General features: G+C 37.0%; 1 protein-coding gene and 1 pseudogene across 5 annotated transcripts in view; both read left to right on the forward strand.

The window, feature by feature from the left end:
- The window catches only part of GSK3B (glycogen synthase kinase 3 beta), a 196,560-nt gene that overhangs the window by 109,884 nt on the left and 68,719 nt on the right, over positions 1 to 17,957 (forward strand). For all 5 annotated transcript variants that reach the window (XM_007450517.1, XM_007450516.1, XM_007450519.1 and 2 more), the window contains exons 4-5: positions 13,850 to 13,960; positions 15,996 to 16,126. In XM_007450517.1, the coding sequence (XP_007450579.1) occupies positions 13,850 to 13,960; positions 15,996 to 16,126 (242 nt within the window). The remainder of the gene's footprint in view (positions 1 to 13,849; positions 13,961 to 15,995; positions 16,127 to 17,957) is intronic.
- Positions 438 to 1,093, forward strand: LOC103074193 (hypoxanthine-guanine phosphoribosyltransferase pseudogene; annotated as a pseudogene).

Consider the following 17,957-nt stretch of genomic DNA (forward strand, 5'->3'; position numbering starts at 1 on the left):
AAATATGTTGCACTTGCTATGCATCCAGACACTTAAACCTCCCTGCAAGCCAGTGAAGAAAGGGTATACTGTTATTATCCCCATTTTATAGAAGAAGAAACTGAGGCAGTCACAGTTAAGTTACCTAAGAGTCCTACAACTACAGAGTGTCAAAGTTAGGAGTCAACTCCAGAGTCTGTGTCTCCAGAGTCTGTGTAATATTGCTATACCATTTAGCATAGAATGTAGATTTCTCTAGAAGCAGTGTGTTAGAAATGTAACACTTAAAAATGTCTTAGTAGAGCTGCAGCGTTGGCGGCAGGGAAGAGTGCTCTGGCGGACCACTCTGCTTTCCCACGCGGCGCCGCCTCCCACCGCGCCTCTGCCTCCTACTCGGCCCGGCCATCGGCTTCCTCCTCCCCAGACTGCCCTCAGCCCGCGCTCCGGCCGGCTCTGTTATGGCTACCTGGAGCCCCAGCGTCGTGATTAGTGATGATGCACCAGGTTATGACCTAGATTTATTCCGTATACCTAATCATTATGCTGAGGATTTGGAAAAGGTGTTTATTCCTCATGGACTAATTATGGACAGGACAGAATGGCTGGCTCCAGATGTGATGAAGGAGATGGGAGGCCGTCACATCGTGGCCTTCTGTGTGCTCAATGGGGGCTATAAATTCTTTGCTGACCTGCTGGATTACATCAAAGCACTGAACAGAAGTAGTGATAGATCTATACCTGTGACTGTAGATTTTACCAGACTGAAGAGCTACCATAATGACTAGTCAACAGGTGACATAAAAGTAATTGGTGGAGATATCTCTCAACTTTAACTGGAAAGAGGGTCTTGATTGTTGAAGATATAATTGACACTGGCAAAACAATGCAAACCTTGCTTTCCTTGGTCAAGCAGCATAATCCAAAGATGGTCAAGGTTGCAAGCATGCTGGTGAAAAGGACTCCTCAGTGTGTTGGACATAGACCAGACTTTGTTGGATTTGAAATTCCAGACAAGTTTGTTGTAGGATATGCCCTTGACTATAATGAATACTTCAGGGATTTGAATCATGTTTGTGTCATTAGCAAAACGGGAAAAGCAAAATACAAAGCCTAAGATGAGAGTTCAAGTTGAGTTTGAAAACAGCTGGAGTCCCATTGAAATCACCAGGAAAATTATCAAATGTTCTAGTTCTGTGGCCATGTGCTTAGTAGATCTTATTGCATGTATCTTCTAAGAATTTTATCCGTTTTGTACTTTAGAAAGGTCAGTTGCTGCATTCCTGAACTCTTTATTTACACTGAGCCTATAGACTATCAGTTCCCTTTGGGTGGATTGTTGTTTGACTTGTGAATGAAAAGTCTCTTAAACCACACCACTATTGAATGAAAATATTGAAATTGTATCTGTAAGAAACATTGAAAGAGAAATATATATTAGTTTTTTAATTGGTCTTTTAATTTTTATATATTCAGGAAAGAACAGAAGTGATTGAATATTGTTAATTATACCACAGTGTGTGTAGAAAAGAAGCAGTCAGTTTCATATCAGTGACAGCATTTAGAGGTATCGTTATGTCGGATAAACCATATGTCCTGGAGTTATTTTAGTAGGTTTCAGTAGTATTAACTGTATTTTCCCACTTTTTCGGATTATTTCTGGCGAATCCCTGTCAACAGTTCCTTTTAAATACAGGTCAATAAGTTCTAAAAACCTACCACTTTTTGAAGTCTTCAATGTAAAAATCCTTAAAATAAAGGCTGTCTCTTTAAAAGAAAAAAATGTCTTAGTAATGATTAACAAGGGGAGATTGTACAGTGTCTACTTTGTAGAACTTTTTTAGAGGAGAATAAAAAAAGTTCTACTGTTGCTGTATGATAGTAATAGTAGTAATAGTAAATAGTAATACTAATAGTAAATAGTAATAATAGCCCAAACTTATATGGTGCTTACTATATGACTATAACCTAAACACTTTACTTACTCTTTTGTTTTTTGTCTTCTATTTTTTTGGAAGAGCTTTTGAGAGGATTGTTGTTAATTCTTCTTTAATTGTTTGTTAGAATTTGCCATTGAAACCAGCTGGCTTTGGACTTGTGGGGAAGTTTTTGATTACTGATTCAATCTCTACTTGTCATACAGGTTTGTTGAGATTTTGTATTTCATCTTGAGTCATTTTAGTGATTGGTGTGTTTCTAGGAATTTATCAGTTTCATCTACATTATCTAATTCGTTGGCATACAGTTGTTTATCGTATTCTGTTTAGTCCTTATTTCTATAAGGTCAGTAGTAATGTCCTCACTTTCATTTCTGATTTAGTTATTTGTGTCTTCTCTCTGTCAGTCTAGCTAAAGGTTTGTCAACTTTGTTGATCTTTTCAAAGAACCAACTTTTGGTTTTCTTGAATCTATTGTTTTTTTCTGGTCTCTTATATTATTTCTGGTCTAATCTTTATTATTTTCTTTATTCTAGTAGTTTAGGTTTAGTTTCCTCTTCTTTTTCTAGTTCTTCAGGATGTAAAGTTAGGTTATTGACTTAAGATCTTCTTCTTAATGTAGACATTTACAGCTGTAGATTTCCCTGAGTACTGCCTTCACTGCCTCCCATAAGTTTTGGTATACTGTGTTTTTGTTTTCATTTATCTCTTAAGTATTTTCTAATTTTTATTCTTTTAGAGTCTGTTGTTTAATTTCCTTTGACCTGTTGGTTGTTAACAATGTGTTGTTTAATTTCCACATATTTGTGAATCTTTTGGTTTCCTCTGTTATTGATTTCTAGTTTTATTTCATTGTGGTTGGAGAAGATAACTTTGTATGATTTCAGTCTTTTTAAACTTATTGAGATTTGTCTTGTGACCTAACATATGACATATTCTGGATAACATCCTATGTACACTTGAGAAGAATGTGTATTCTTCTGTTTTGGGGTAGCGCATTCTATATATATCTGTTAGGTCCAGTTGGTTTACAGTGCTGTTCAAGTCCTCTATTTTTTTTATTGGTCTTCTGTCTAGATGTCCATTATTGGAAGTGGTGTATTAAAGTCTCCCAGCTATTGTTGTAGAATTGTTTATTTCTTCCTTCACTTCTATCAATATTTGCATCATGTATTTGGAACTTTGTTGTTTAGTGAATATATTATATAATAGTTATATCTCTTGATGAATTGACCCTTATCAAAATATAATGTCTTGAATGCCTTTTATTTCTTTTTCTTGCAACTGCCCTGGCTAGAACCTCCAGCATGATGTTGAGAAGAGATGAAGGCAGACATCCGTGTCTTGTTTCCAATTTTAGAGAGAAAAAGTATTTAGTCCTTCATTTTTAAGTGTGATTTTTAGCTGTGTTTTTTGTAGATGTCATTTATCAGGTTGAGGAGGTTCCTTGCCATTCCTAGTTTGTTGAGCATTTGTATCATGAAAGGTTGTTGTATTTCTTCAAATGGTTTTCCCCCATCTGTTGGAGCTTTTGTCCTTTGTTCTATTAATAAAGTATTTTACGTTAATTTTTTTGAATGCTAAACCTACCTTGCATTTCTGGAATTAATAACATTTGGTCATGGTGTATAATTTTTATATGTTGCTGGATAGTATTTTTTAGAGGAATTTTGCATCTATATTCATAAGGAATATAAATTAGTCATCTTTCTTTCTTTCCCCTTTTTGTGATGGCTTTGGTTTGGTATCAGGGTAATACTGGTCTCAATAGAATGAGTCAGGAAGTGTTTTTGTCTTCTATTTTTTTTGAAAATTTTTGTGAAGAATTGGTATTGATTCTTCTTTGAAGGTTTGGTAGGTTTCTCCAGTGAAGCCATTTACAACAGGTCACTTTTTGTGGTAAATTTTAAATTACTAATTCAGTTACTTTTTTCTTTTTTTGTTTTTTGTTTTTTGTTTTTTGTTTTTGCGGTACATGGGCCTCTCACTGCTGTGGCCTCTCCCGTTGCAGAGCACAGGCTCCAGATGCGCAGGCCCAGCCCAGCCACTGCTGTGGCCTCTCCCGTTGCAGAGCACAGGCTCCAGATGCGCAGGCCCAGCGCCCGTGGCCCATGGGCCCAGCCGCTCTGTGGCATGTGGGATCTTCCCAGACTGGGGCACGAACCCATGTCCCCTGCATCGGCAGGTGGACTCTCAACCACTGCGCCACCAGGGAAGCCCACTAATTCAGTTACTTTACTTGTAATAGGTGTACTTAGATTTTTTTATTTCTTCTTTTGTCCATTTTGGTGATTTGTTCATTTCATCTAAATTATCTTATTTATTAGTATAAAGTTTATACTTTTGTCTTAAAATTCTTTTTGTTTCTTTAAAGTCAGTTGTGATGTCTCCTCTTTCATTCCTGGGTTCAGTAATTTGAGTCTTATGTTTCTTGGTCAGTCTAGCTCAAGGCCTGTCGATTTTGTTGATTTTTTTTTTCAGTGAACCAATTTTTGATTTCATTAAGCTTTTAAAATCGGTTTTGTATTCTCCAGTTTATTTCTGTTCTAGTCTTCATTATTTTCTTCCTGTGGGTTTATTTTGCCTTTTTTTTTTTTCTAGTTTTTAAGCTAGAAGTTAAGCTTATTGATTAGAGATCTTTCCTCTTTTAAATGTCACTTATTGGTCAGAGGCTATGCTTAAAGTCCCATTAGCCAGTTATATTTTTATCCTTTACCATTGGATGTTTGAGTGGCTTGGGTGCTGCTATCATAGTTCAGGGAGTTCATAATTATTTGCCACATGTTGAACCAGGGACTAATAGCTTGGACTTTCCCCTCTGATTGCTCCTGAGAGGGTACAGCCTTGGGCATTCACAGTGTTTTTGACTGCCAGGATGAATGTGATTTTACTTCCTGGGAGTTGCTCTTGAGTCAGAGTAGTTTATTGTTTAGTCAAATGTTTGGTCAGAAGTTGCTTGTAAGCCCCTTGTGCCAGTGATGCTTCTGCTGTACGTTGATGTATCTGTGTGCAACTTGGGGAATGCTTCAAGTTTGTCCTGCATGCTGCTCAGCTAGCACCTGTACACATGGGGTTTTTTTGGTTTGTTGTTTCGTTTTTTTGTTTTTTTGTGGTACGCGGTCCTCTCACTGTTGTGGCCTCTCCTGTAGCGGAGCACAGGCTCTGGACGCGCAGGCTCAGCGGCCATGGCTCACAGGCCCAGCTGCTCCGCGGCATGTGGGATCTTCCCGGACCAGGGCACGAACCTGTGTCCCCTGCATTGGCAGGCGGACTCTCAACCGCTGCGCCACCAGGGAAGCCCTATCGACCTCCAGAGATGACTGTAATCCCAAGTAGGCTCTTCTTGGCTATCTCTGTCCTTGGTTCTTTCTATTAAACTTTTGGTGCCTTGCCTTGTTTGTGTCATGAACCTACCAACCACCTCCTAATTGCTCTCCACAAAGATCTCCACTGTTTTTAGGCAACGCCTATAGGCTAGAGTTCTTCCAACTGTATTGCAAATAGTCTCTTTCAGCAGAGCACTTTGCCTACCTTTCCCTCTGGACAGAACCCCTTTTCTACTGCCCTAGAACTGGGGTGAGAACTCACTTTTCCCAGAGTAACATCCCCACTTTATGTAGGGCACTGGAGGAGGCGCAGTGCAATGGCAGCCCCTGGTCTTCACAAGTTGGCCCTCTCCAAGTGGGAGATCTTCCCTGTGAGCAGATTGAGGATGAGGCTCTCGGGGCCCTAGCCTACTCTGCCTGGAGTAGGCCTTCTCTGGCTTACTAGTGGGGACTGAGTGGGGGAAGGGAGACACAGTTCTCTTGGCTGGGGTAAATCTTTTGCAACTTGGGATGCAGCTTTTCCCTCCTGGGGTGAAACCATAGTTCCTGATTGGTTGCTGAGCGGAGAGGGTGCTGTCTGGATTAAGAGTGCTGGGTAGACCTTCCCAAACATGGAGGTAGGGTGGCAGGGTAAAGGAGCAGGTCTGTGCTAAAATGCCATAGACTCCTGCAGTTCTTACCAAGATTTGTTTCTTCACTTGCTGTGCGCCCTTAGAACAATTTCCAGATACTTTACACGACTGTTTGCTAATCATTTTATCATTTTGCTTTGCTGAGGAGAAAATTTGAACTCCTTGTGCTGCTATTTCAGAAGTCCTGCTCTCCCTCTTACTATTTTCTACACTTTGTTTGTGGACTGCTTAGTGAAATTGTTATTCTAGATAGAAAAGATGAATAAAAAGAGGCCTCCAACTATAGTGGGTGCATACTGTAGTGTAGAGGGATAGACTAAAAGTAATGACTGAGCATATGCTAATCGTCTATGTCTGTTTACCTCATTAGCTAAAAAAATTTTACGTAAACACAAAAAGTTAGTACCTTTTACTAATACTTTATTAAACGTATACCAAAATAAATATGTTAAAACATTAAATAAATATATCCTATATATAATTTTTATCACATTCAAATTCTTAGAGATATTCTTTTGGTTAACTGTAGAATTACATAATGTCTTAAATCGTGAATAAAAATGCAGATTTTTCTTTTAAAATTTTATGATTTATAAAGTGCTTTTTAAATGCATTTTTGTCATTTAAGCATCATAACAGTACTCTAGATAGATAATAGTACTATTTCGTTAGTTTTATCGTTGGGAATATTGGAGTCTTGTGTGACTAAAGAATTTGTCCAATGTTGTATAGTTAGTTAGTAACCATGGGCTTAGCTGCTCCGTGGCATGTGGGATCTTCCTGGTCCAGGGCTCGAACCCATGTCCCCTGCATTAGCAGGTGGATTATTAACCACTGCACCACCAGCGAAGTCTCATTTGCATTTTAAACAAAAACAAGTTAGTTCTTGGTCATGTATAAGCAAAATTTTTTTCCAAATTGTCATATTTTTATTTGGTTTGTTCTTTTTTTTTTTAAGTATAATGTTTTACTTTTTTTTTTCAAGTATAAATGTTTTACATTTTTATGTAATCAGATTGGCATTATTTTCCTTAATAGCTTATAAATATTTTGCCCTACAGTATTTGCAAACATCTTTTGTTCTGGTACATTTTTATGTAAATTTGGTATTTATTTTCTTTGAAGGTGTGAGATAAGGATGAAGCTTGCCATAATCATTGTTGTATGCTAGGTTCTCATCTCTTTCCCCATTCTCTCCCTCAGTCTCCCAAGCAAAAGAATGTTTCTCTTTTTCCTAATGCACACCCACTTTACTGTTGGTATTATTTCCATCTTTAGCCAGCCTGGCACATTCATCAGAGAAAAGGCATCTGCTTTGAAGGTTTTTCTGCTAGTGCAAGTTCTCTAAACCCAATTCTGAGGAGAATCCAGGTCTATCATGATACTTTGTTGGATGTCTTTTTTTTTTTTTTTTTTTTTGCGGTATGCGGGCCTCTCACTGTTGTGGCCTCTCCCGTTGAGGAGCACAGGCTCCAGACATGCAGGCTCAGCAGCCATGGCTCACGGGCCCAGCCACTCCGCGGCATGTGGGATCTTCCCAGACTGGGGCACAAACCCGTGTCCCCTGCATTGGCAGGCGGACTCTCAACCACTGCGCCAACAGGGAAGCCCTGTTGGATGTCTTTTTACTGGGTTCTCTTATATGCTGCTTTGCATCCCATCAGATTTTTAGAATGCTAGCATGGTTCTACTTAAAACTGCAGCTTCAAGCAATTTTGTTTCCCTGACTTGAAAAATTATTTGGGGGTAAGAGCATCATAGTAAGTAGTGTCTGTCTTCCAATGGATGAAGTTATCACAACTTTCGCTGAGTTTTTGTTAGGTGTGATCAAAATTTTGTCATTTAAATTTCTTAACTCAGTGAACAATTTTCGAGTGGAGTTCATAGAGGAGTAATTATCAGCAGTTAGAGAATAGTTTATTAATAAAAATGATAACTGGACCACTGAGAGAAATATTCCCGAAGTTGTACATCATGCAATTTGGAAGCCTAGTAACTGTTCTCTGAAATTTGTACTTTCTCGTTATGTTAGTAGACTGTTTTCAGTATCTCCAGCTAAATGATACTCTTTATGTTGTATTTTTATACTTATCTTTTACAGTTCACTGCTAATCTGTTAATATTCAGGCATTCTGTTTGATAACTCAAAAGAGAGAGATTACATTAAGAAGACAGCAGACCTGAGATTTTCCAGAAAATTAGAAGTGATAGAAATGCAGAATCCTGATCCTTCTTTCTTCTTGAAATATTATTATCCTCAGTCTCATGAATTATCTTTTACATAAACCTCCAGACAAAGCTACTTTGGAAACGTGAAAATAGTAGTTTCTCTGCTGTGGTGACATTTCCTAGGAATGGGCACTTGCCCCTCAGGGATTACTCCTGAGGCTGTTAAATTTACAGCAGAACATCTGTAGGTTTAACAAGAGCATTTAAAGAATATGATGTTGAGCCCATTTATTTCAAATTGGTATTGGTAGTAGTATTACTTGTTGTTAGTTTTGGTTTTCAGTCTTAGGACCAATTGTATATATATATATTTTTAAGTGGGTTTGATTTGAATACAAGCACAGAGCCATGAAGTGAAGGGTTGTTCAAAGTGCCTTTGAGTATAGACACCTCCAGTGTCTCAGAAAATGAAGATAGTCAAAATGACAACTTTTAAATGTCAGAGAGACAGTTATACTTACAAAATGGACAGACCTCCTCTATGGTGCTAAAGAAAAATTAACAAGTTGTTGATTAGTTAATGGAGTGAATAAATAAAATTTATTTGAGCAAAAAGATAAGCTTATATTAATCTGCAAAGTACTGTTCCAAATATAATTTGAGCCTCCATATTTCTCATAGTATAATAAATGAGAACATTTGACCTATCACAGACATGGTTTCGATAACCTTCCTTTGATGTGTTTTGTTTTGTTAATATTATGAATAAAATATATTGCCTAAAAATGGATATCATCAGTACCTCAAATGAAGCCTGAACTGTACAAAGTAGAGTGGAATTATCTTTGTTGATCTGAACACAATACTTCTACTGTAAACTAATATTGCATCAAATTTTTTCATTAGCTGCATCTCAATGTTGATTACTTTTGAGCTCTGTTCAGTTATACCTATCATTTATTTTCCAGATGAATTACTAAGTCTTAATCTGTCATTCTACATAATAAATTGATACTTTGATTTTAATCATAGGGTTTTATATTTATCTTTGTTAAGTTTTATTTTGTGGGTTTGGCTTAGCATTCTAGACTACTAGAGTCCTTTAAATTCATATTTAGTCTTCCATTTTAAGCCATTCTTCCTAGGTTTGTGGCAATGTTAGGTGGTTGTGTTAAAGTCAGAAAACTGTAAATTGACTGCCAGATTTATCCTCTGATGTGTTTTATTTTGCAAGCACATTGTTAATTTTTTTTTTTTTTAATTAGAATGCTTTTAGTTAAGTCTTGTACTATCTGATTTACCAACCACTGCCTCTTACTGCATTATACCTTTTGGCTTCACACATTTACATTTGTTGTTTAGCCATTTGCTCTTGCATCCCCTGATGAAGGAAATCATTTACAATAATTTGATTAGGACAAGGGAAGAACAGAGTTTGTAGCCCTACAACTAGAAATCTTCCTTGAACTTAGTATTCATTTTTTAGTCTTTTTATTCTTCACTTTTGGTATGATTATTTAGCAAATGAATTAAATTACCATACACATCTCCAGGTCATTTATAAATATATTGTGATTAACTTTGTCAAGTGATTTATTAAAATCAAGAAACCTTGTAATCAAATAATAGTTAAAAAAGAATAATTTTGGCATCCGTATTAATGACCCTTCCAAAACCCGAGACTTACCATTCCTCGGGTTCTACTTACACAGCAACCCCTTCAACACCAGTTCAGCATTTTCTATTTGTTTATTCTCTTTATCAGACCTCACCTTCACTTGGAACTAATTCTTACCTAAATCTTGATCTTTGAAATTTTCTTCCCTTAGCCCTCAGCATTGCTTTTGCTACCCTCAGTTTTACATATAACCTATCTCTTATTTTACAAGAAATAGGGTCATCAGACATACATTCATTTTATTTGTTCTTTCTAACACCTAAACACTTATTTTAGATGTACAGGGGGAAAAAATGTGGTATCGTTCCTTTTTAAAGATGATAAAAGTTAAAATTAAGTATTATGTGCCAGGTAATATGCTTCAAGAGCTGTATATGATTATTTCTAATAATCTCATGACAATCTTTTAAAGTAGGTATCATCATTAGCACTATTTTACAGGAAACTGTGGCTTCAAGAGGTTAAGTAACTTGCTGTGGTCACATAACTTGTAGTAGCAGTGTTGGGATCTCCGTGTAGTTTGTGTGACTCATGCTAACCTTGCCTCTTAATTACTACACAGTATAGTTTCTCTGTGTTCTTGTTTTCCTGTTCTTGTGATGTTCTAGAACCTTGTTTCATCAGTTGTTCCTTTTCTTTTGTTTCTTAAAACTTTTTTGTCTTTATCCAGTCAGCATACAAATAAATTTGGGTCTCTTAGCCACTAAAAACTACAAACAAAAAGCACATTTAAAATTTTTCTTTGACTTTTGTTTCCCCTCAGGTTACCAGCTCCCAGCTCTCTCCTTACTTTCACCACTAGAGATTTTGTAAGAACAAACTAAATTAACTGCCTCCTATTTCTTACCTGCCATCTGCTCACTCATGAACTAGTACAGGTTGGTTGCTATTGGCACCATGGTCTGAAACTGCTCTTTCCAACAGCGTCACTGAACCGTGGTATACCAGATCCAACAGCCTTTTCAATCCCATCCTTCCTGCCATTGAAACACTTTGCTGTTCCACATCTCATCATTATTGAAACTCAACTTTGTATCTTTTGATGCTAGTCTTTCCTTGCTCTTTTATGCCTCTTAGTTCTCATTGCTGAGTTGTCTCCTAATGTCTTAATGGAAGTTTCATTCTTAATTTTCAAGGATCTTATACTCAGTCCTTTCCTCACTCTCTTACTGTATACACTCTTCTTAGGTGAGTGACTCTTGTTCTTACAGTTTCAGCTATTACCTAAATCTCTAGCTATGCTCTACTCTTGTTTTCTGAGTTTGACTTGACCAACCACCTATGTATTTCCAACCACCTATAGAACAAAGCTACCTAAAATGTTCTGATATTCATTAAATAAAAGTTCAACTTTTTCCCTCACACCTTTTTGCTCTTTTTACATTCCTTGTCTCACTACCTGCCTAATTGCCCAGGTTTAGAGACTGTTAAATTAATCCAAACTTCTTTGTTTCTCAGGTTCTCTATTACTCTCTTGTTTAGCTAGCCAATATACCTGTCTCCCACCTCCTTTTTTAAAAATCCTTATTACCTATGCCCTAGTCTAGGCCTTGGATTCTTGTAGAAGGTTTCCAGCTGCTCACACTGCTTTCATTATCATCTTCCCAACTTCCCCCTCTGCCTTTAAGTCCAGGCTAGTGGATACTAGCCTGGACTTAAAGGCAGAGGTCCCAGGATATATATGAATTTGGGAGTCATCAGTGTATAATAGTACTGAGCCATTAGACTGGATGAGTGGGCTTACACAAAGAACAGAGGTCTGAGGACTGAGCCTTAGGATCCTCCATTCCTTAAGAGATAAAGGAGAATAGAAGGAACCAGAAATAGAGAGCCAGAAGAGCTGTCTTTAAGGTAGGATGAAAACCAGAAGAGTATAGTGTTCTAAAACCCAAGTGAAGCAAGTGTTTCAAAGAAGGGAACGTGATCGACTGTCAGATGGTAGTGCTAAGTCAAGTAAAAGAGAGGGAAAGATGATGCCTGAAAATTAGCATTGAATACAGCAACAAGGAGATTATTGATCTTGATGAATAATTCTTGTGGAATAGTGGTGGTGAAATTCTACTGGAGTAAGTTTTAGAGAGAATGAGAAGAGCCAGGTATTGGAGAAAGTCAGTTTAGACATCTCTTGAAGAATTTTGCTGTTAAAGGGGCCAGAAAATAGGATGGTGGTGATTAGTGCGATTAGAGATTTTTTTTAACGATGGAAGAAATAACAAGTTTATGTGCTGATTGTAATGCTCTCACAGAGAGAGAATAATTGACAGAGAAAGAAAAATTACTGAAGCAATGAGTGTGAATAGGAAAAGCAGAGTAGTTTGTTTACATGCAGCAGAGTTCGCCTTAGAAAGGAGCTTGGTCAGCTTATCTCTAGTTAGAGTAGTGAAGGAAAAGCATCTGGGGGTAGATGCTGGTAAATGGATACATGTAGTGGTACACGCGAGTTATCAGCTGAGGGTGAGAATGGGAGAAGAGTTTTAAAACAGGCCTTTGCTATTGTTTACTAACTCCCTTGTTAGAGAGTGAGGGTAATGTTAGACCATGGAATTTAAGCTGGATATGGAGGGAAGAGAGGAGAACATGAAAGACTGAGGGAAAGTGAAAAGGTAGTAGTGTCAATGGCATGCTGCCTCACTAAACTGTTTCCTGAGATCTGCTCTGTTCTTTGACCTCACATCTCTCTTTTTTTTTTTTTTTAATTTATTTTTGGCTGTGTTGTGTCTTCATTGCTGCGCGTGGGCTTTCTCTAGTTGCGGTGAGTGGGGGCTACTCTTCGTTGCGGTGCACAGGCTTCTCATTGTCATGACTTCTCTCGTTGTGGAGCACGGGCTCTAGGCACACGGGCTTCAGTAGTTGTGGCACGTGGGCTCAGTAGTTGTGGCTCACGGGCTCTAGAGCGCAGCCTCAGTAGTTGTGGCGCATGGGCTTAGTTGCTCTGCAGCATGTGGGATCTTCCTGGACCAGGGCTTGAACCCGTGTACCCTGCATTGGCAGGCGGATTCTTAACCACTGCACCATCAGGGAAGCCTGACCTCACATCTTGAATACAGTTTTCTCTCTGCCTGAAATGCCCCTTTCATACTCAGTTTAGATGACATGTCTTTTACCTGCACCCTTACTTCCTTACTTCCTCTGCAATGACTACTGACATAGAAAATGCTCAATAAATGCTGAAAATTGAAATTCTTCACTTTAGTTTGGCAGGTAAGTGATTTCAAACTGGGAAGATTGTGAAGTTTTACCTGAAGATTTTCCTACTCAGTAGCCAGTTCTAGACTTGAACACAGTGATTCTCAACTTTGTGTTCTGCTTCAGTTTGCTTATCTGATATTATTCACATGAACAGGGTGAGGGTAGCACTCTCTTCTTCTTTCCTACTTGGTACTTAGTTGGAATTCCCTTCTTCCTTTCCACTGATCTTGGATTGGTGTCTTTATGCTGCTGTGAATGGATGTTTAAACATATGACCCGCAGTAAACTTGTGAGTATGGTAACTCGCTGCCTTATAAGTTATTCTTTTTTTTTTTTTAGTTAATTGTAGAAGACAAGTGGTTATTTTACTTATTATAGACTAATTAACTAATATAACTAATCAAATAGCCATAGAATCTTTTTTAAGGAGAAATTTTGAAGTCCAACTTTTCATGCTACAGTTGAAGAAACAGAAGCCTAGAGAGATTAAATGGCTTGCATACATCAGTTAGCAGAGCTAGGGCTAGAAATGCACATTTCTTAGCTCCCAGTTCAATACTTATTTTACTACCATGACACCTTTCCTGATAGGATATAAGGGCAATGATTCTCAAACTAGAAAATGCGAAGTTTTTTGACAGGTAATATCCTCTAAAATCATATAACAAAAATAACAGTTTAAATATGACTAGGAATCTTAACAGTCTTGAAATGGCTGTGTTTTTGCCATGAAATTGTTAGTAAAAAAAATGTGGTAGACTTGTTTTTACTGTTATGGTTATATTCTGAATTAATTTTGTATAATTAAAATTGAACACATGAATCTTTTCTTTAAAAATCTGAATAAGTGAATGTATAGAGAATTTACTCTAATTTGAACATTTAAAGACTAGTTCCTAATCTTGTTTTTTTGGTTTGTTTGTCTTTAATAAACTCTTTCAGAAAGATGAGGTCTATCTTAATCTGGTGCTGGACTATGTTCCGGAAACAGTATACAGAGTTGCCAGACACTATAGTCGAGCCAAACAGACGCTCCCTGTGATCTATGTTAAGGTATGTAAAAATGGAGCAATTTCCCATTTTAGTTATTATGAACAAGGGAGAGTGCTGGGTGTATTTTAACTATATTATTACATCTCATTCTGAGGGGGGAAAGCTGCAAAGTAGGTATTGCTAGAGTTTCATTAAATTTTTGTACAGTTTTAAAGTGTGAAATCTTCCCTTTTTAAGCTTTCATGACGCGGGTATTAAAAAATGAACTTTTTCACAGACAATTATGGGTTTTAATTTTGCTACCTATAGCACCTTTTAATTTAATTTCTTATAACCCTTATTGTGCCACAGGCTGAAATAGGAGCAAACATATCCTATAAAATTATAAAAATATGGTTATAAATATTACCAAATGCAATGTTTCATTGCCATTTATAGATACAGTGTGTCCGTAGCTGAAGTTTAAACTTTTTGTAATTTTAAATAGGCACAGACTCTATTAAGGTGTTATTTAATTTTTGGTACCTGATGTCATTGTCATCTTTCTTATTTGATACAACTCATGTTAGAATGGCTTGCAATTTATCCAACATAATTATGAATGAAGTTGTGGTAGATTATTAGAAACAGATTATTATTTGTTAAACTATGACATTGTGAAAATTAACTAGGAGTTAAGTTTAAAAGTTCAGCTTTCTAAGTGTAATTTTTTGCATTTTACCTTTTATACAAATACTCTAGAAAATAAAATGGCATTGATTCTGAATGTTCTGAGTATCGAAGTTTTTACTTAATAGTTATAGTTTTAAGCTTTATAGTAATAAAATGGATTTTGCTGATGGGATTACTATAGTGGTGTTAATATGTTCCTCTGTCCTCAGTATTTCCTGTAAATTGGCGATTCAGTATATTTTTGTAGGAGTCAAGACCACTTCATATGTAGATGATACCTTATGTCAGTGCTTTATCTGACTTTTAACTCTCTTTTTGTTGTTTTTCACCAAGATACTGGTATCTTTGATTTGAATCATTTCAAAAGTTCTTTTCATGGTATATAACTTTGGGGTAGAGGTCAGAAGGTGAGGAGTCAAAAATTTATAAGTGAACCAGAACACTGACCTTAGAACAAATAGAAGGTTTAAGATATACTCATTTCCGGGCTTCCCTGGTGGTGCAGTGGTTGAGAGTCCGCCTGCCAATGCAGGGGACACGGGTTCGTGCCCCGGTCCAGGAAGATCCCACATGCCGTGGAGCAGCTGGGCCTGTGAGCCATGGCTGCTGAGCCTGCGCGTCCGGAGGCTGTGCTCCGCAACGGAAGAGGCCACAACAGTGAGAGGCCCACGTACCACAAAAAAAAAAAAAAAAAAAAAAGATATACTCACTTTCTTCACAGAGACTGTCTCTTTGCCAGTCAAGAGTCCAGTTCTTTCTTCCACACAGACCCAGTTTCTCAGTGTATGTTGTTTTGTAATAAAATTGAAATAAATATTCTTTTAACTTGATGTCAGTAGTCATCTAGGATCTGTTTTTAAATGGCATTTTGAAGTCTACTTAATTCTGAAGGATATTAACAGGAAGAGTGGTGTTGCTATTAATAGATTTACTGATGTCTTGATAGATCGTTGATAACAGATTTTCTCAGTTCACGTGTGACTTTTCCCAGACCTCTGTATCAGTAACCTCTGGCCCTGACAAAGGATGATGAAGCCAAGAGGACTTGGCTTCTGGTCTAAACATTGTTACTTGTTAGTCACATGATTTGGAATACCCCTCTGAGTTTTTAAATCTGTGTTTAGGGGAAAAAAACAGGTTTGTGGTGAGATGTTAGTAAAATAAAAATTATAAAAGCATATTGTAAATTTTCCTTTTTTAAGTTATTAAAAGATGGTACAAATATAACATTGGTTAACTAAACTATAATTAGCTAATGGATAGAGAAATGACATAAAACCTGTTTAAGAAAGACTGAGTGCAAACAGTCCCCAGCTTTTCACTATTCTTTTCTGGAAATCTGTTACTTTGTTTCCTGCATAAGGGCTCTGAATTGTTTGGGATAGAAAGTAAGTATTCAATTAATTTTTACTCTTTATTCCAGTTGTATATGTATCAGCTGTTCCGAAGTTTAGCCTATATCCATTCCTTTGGAATCTGCCATCGGGATATTAAACCACAGAACCTCTTGTTGGATCCTGATACAGCTGTCTTAAAACTCTGTGACTTTGGAAGGTAAGCTAACTCTCTTTTCTTCCTCCTTCCTTCCCTCCTCTCCAACCCCACCCTGTATACTCTTTTCGTTACCTTTTGTTACCCTTACTCAGGGACTATAAACTAGTGCAGTTTCTTGTGAGGGTAGTTTCGATAACTTCTGTCAGAATTTTACTCTTTCATCCAGCAGTTTAACTCCTAGGAACTGTTCCCTTACAAATACTCACACATTTACAAAATATTGTATATACCAGGATTTTTATCATAGAATTGTATATAAATGTCTGGCAGTAGGAAGATTACCAGATAAATTATGGTACATCATACATATAATGTAATACATGCAGCTGTTAAAAAAAGAAAGGGGAGGCTCTCTGTGAATGCAAAACGAATGATCTCTAAGAAGTATTAAATTCAAAACAACAAGGTCAAGAATCTATATATTATGTTCCCTTTTGTATTCTAAAAACACAGAGAGTATAGGCATATGTACACAGATGCATAGCTTATTTTTGGAATGATATAAATTCATAATATTGATTGCTCCTAGGAGCAAGTCCCATTTGTTTATTTATGGTTTTATTTCCGTTATTCTAGGAGGTGGGTCAAAAAGGATCTTGCTGTGGTTTATGTCTAAGGGGGGGGGTCCTATGTTTTTCTCTAAGACTTGTATAGTGTCTGGTCTTACCTTTAGGTCTTTAATCCATTTTGAGTTGATTTTTGTGTATGGTGTTAGGGAGTGTTCTAATTTCATTCTTTTACATGTAGCTGTCCAGTTTTCCCAGCACCACTTATTGAAGAGGCTGTCTTTTCTCCACTGTATATTCTTGCCTCCTTTATCAAAGATAAGGTGACCATATGTGCGTGGGTTTATCTCTGGGCTTTCTATCCTGTACCATTGATCTATATTTCTGTTTTTGTGCCAGTACTATACTGTCTTGATTACTGTAGCTTTGTGGTGTAGTTTGAAGTCGGGGAATCTGATTCCTTCAACTCCATTTTTCTTTGTCAAGATTGCCTTGGCTATTCGGGATCTTTTGAGTTTCCATATGAATTGTAAAATTTTTTCTTCTAATTCTGTGAAGAATGCCATTGGTAGTTTGATAGGGATTGCATTGAATCTATAGATTGCTTTGGGTAGTATAGTCATTTTCACAATATTGATTCTTCCAATCCAAGAACGTGGTATATTTCTCCATCTGTTTATGTCATATTTGATTTCTTTCATCAGTGTTTTATAGTTTTCTGAGTACAAGTCTTTTGCCTCCTTAAGCAGGTTTATTCCTAGGTATTTTATTCTTTCTGTTGCAGTGGTAAATGGGAGTGTTTCCTTAATTTCTCTTTCTGATTTTTCGTTGTTGGTGTATAGGAATGCCAGAGATTTCTGTGCATTAATTTTGTATCCTGCTACTTTACCAAATTCACTGGTTAGTTCTACTGGTTTTCTGGTGGCGTCTTTAGGATTTTCTATGTATAGTGTATGTCATCTGCTAACAGTGACATTCTTTTCCAATTTGTATTGCTTTTATTTCTTTTTCTTCTCTGATTGCTGTGGCTAGGACTTGCAAAACTATGTTGAATAAGAGTGGCGAGAGTGTGCATCCTTGTCTTGTTCCTGATCTTAGTGAAAATGCTTTCAGTTTTTCACCATTGAGTATGATGCTTGCTGTGGATTTGTCATATATAGCCTTTATTATGTTGAGGAAGTTTCCCTCTATACCCATTTTCTGGAGAGCTTTTATCATAAATGTGTGTTGAATTTTGTCAGAAGCTTTTTCTGTATCTATTGAGATGATCATATGGTTTTTATTCCTTAATTTGTTAATGTGGTGCATCACATTGATTGATTTGT

This window comes from Lipotes vexillifer, unplaced genomic scaffold (genome assembly GCF_000442215.2).
Source record: "Lipotes vexillifer unplaced genomic scaffold, Lipotes_vexillifer_v1.1 scaffold1106, whole genome shotgun sequence".
In the NCBI taxonomy this organism is placed as follows: Eukaryota; Metazoa; Chordata; class Mammalia; order Artiodactyla; family Lipotidae; genus Lipotes; species Lipotes vexillifer.